The 1819-nt window shown below is 42.7% G+C and overlaps 1 protein-coding gene across 1 annotated transcript; it reads right to left on the reverse strand.

Annotated features, from left to right (window-relative positions):
* Positions 1-476: 476 nt before the first annotated feature.
* LOC132011198 (olfactory receptor 56B34-like) lies at positions 477-1442 on the reverse strand. The gene has a single exon (XM_059389472.1). The coding sequence runs from the start codon at positions 1440-1442 to the stop codon at positions 477-479; it is 966 nt and encodes a 321-aa protein (XP_059245455.1).
* Positions 1443-1819: the final 377 nt, after the last annotated feature.

Raw genomic sequence — 1819 nt, forward strand, 5'->3', positions numbered from 1 at the left:
CAGGAAGAATGCTGCCAACTTTTAAATGGAAAATTCTTTTATTAAGAGACATGTAATTTGTAGTCTTACTTGGATATCATTCCTTTTTTATTTTCATTTTTATTTATGTTTTTAAAAGTTAGTAGCAAGGTTGAATAGAGAGAAAAGGGTCAAGAACAGGGTTTGCTTGGGTTCTAAAGTCACTGCCAACTTCTTTCCCACTTGACCTTGGATAAGTTTCTCAATAACAATTGTGTCATCTAAATAACAGTTGGACTTGTTTCAGAGGGTTGTTATGCAATTATATGAGCTAATATTTGTGAAATGTTTAGAACAGTGCCTCGCACACAGTGTATGCTATACAAAACAGGTAAATTAATATGAATTGATGTTCCTAACAATTGGGAGACATGCAATCTTAACCCATGGCTGTTACGCTCTAAAGCCTGTGCTCTTTCTGTAACACCAGTTATAAAACACTGCCATTTAAAGTTGGCTCACTTCCTGGACATGTTGTCGCCCAAACCAAGCACCTTCTGGAAGCCTGCTCTCAGCTCCTGGGTCCGGAGGGCATACACCATGGGGTTAAAGGCTGGGGGCATGACATTGTGTAGCACATTGAAGAGAGCAGGAATGGCAGGGAGCTTTCTTTCTGCCAGCTGGGTGACAGATACAACAATAGCAGCTGTGTAGAAAAAGAGAATGAGGATGAGATGGGAGCTGCAGGTACTCAAGGCCTTTGATATTGCTTCAGCAGAGTTCAGCCTCTTCACGGAGCGAATAATCAAAGCATAGGAAGCAAACACCAGACCCATGTCACTCCCCGCTATAACCCATACCAACACCAACTGGTAAAATCTGTTAATCGTGATGTCATCACAGGCCAGACTGGTGACCCCCAAATTAGAGCATAGGCAGTGGTCAATTTCATTCCTGGAGCAGTAGTGTCGCTGGGCAGCCAGTACAGGCACTGGGATGGTCAAGAGGCTATTCCTGAGCACCATGGACAGTGTGGCTTTGATCACAAAAGCCTCAGTGACTATGGAGGGGTACCGAAGTGGGTAGCAGATGGCTACATATCTATCGACAGCCATGCAGAGGAAGATGCCTGACTCCATGCACATAAAAGAGTGGATGACATAGATCTGAGCAAAGCACTCAGGAAGGCTGATGGCCTTGGCCTCAAACCATAGAATGGCCAGTATCTTGGGCATGATGGTGGTAGCCAGGCCAATGTCCACTATAGCCAAGATACCAAGGAGCCAGTACAGGGGTTGGTGCAGGGAAGGCTCATGTTGGATGGTGATTAAGATGAGGATGTTGGCACCAAGAGCTAAGATGTAGAGCAGAGCCAGGGGCAGGGAGAGCCAGTGCTGCCACTCGTGAATGCCTGGGAGCCCCATGAGGATGAACTCAGACACTTGGAACATGGAGCTATTGTTTATACTCTGGATAGTATCCATATTGTAGGATGTCTTCTTCTCAGCATCTGCCTGTGGATTAAGGGAAGCAAGGATAGTCTGCATTTAGCTTAGGTGAAGGTAAAAATTTGTGTACAGGTATAAGATTCACAAACAATAATTCGGTCTTTTAAATATAATGCATTCTTTATCCCCTTGAGGTTCTGGGAAAAAGTACTTAAGAATAAAAGAATGTTCAATATAGATAATAAGATAAAGATTTAATATAATAAAAGTAAAGATTTATTGATTTTATGCACCTGGAATCCTGCATAGAAATTTGTTTTCTCATAGTTTTGTAGCCAAAAAGTACAAAATCAGGGTGTTGGCAGTCCTGGTTTCTTCTAAGTCCTCTCTTGTTGGCTTTTAGATAGTTATCT

The sequence above is a fragment of the Mustela nigripes genome, chromosome 1 (genome assembly GCF_022355385.1).
Source record: "Mustela nigripes isolate SB6536 chromosome 1, MUSNIG.SB6536, whole genome shotgun sequence".
Taxonomy (NCBI): Eukaryota; Metazoa; Chordata; class Mammalia; order Carnivora; family Mustelidae; genus Mustela; species Mustela nigripes.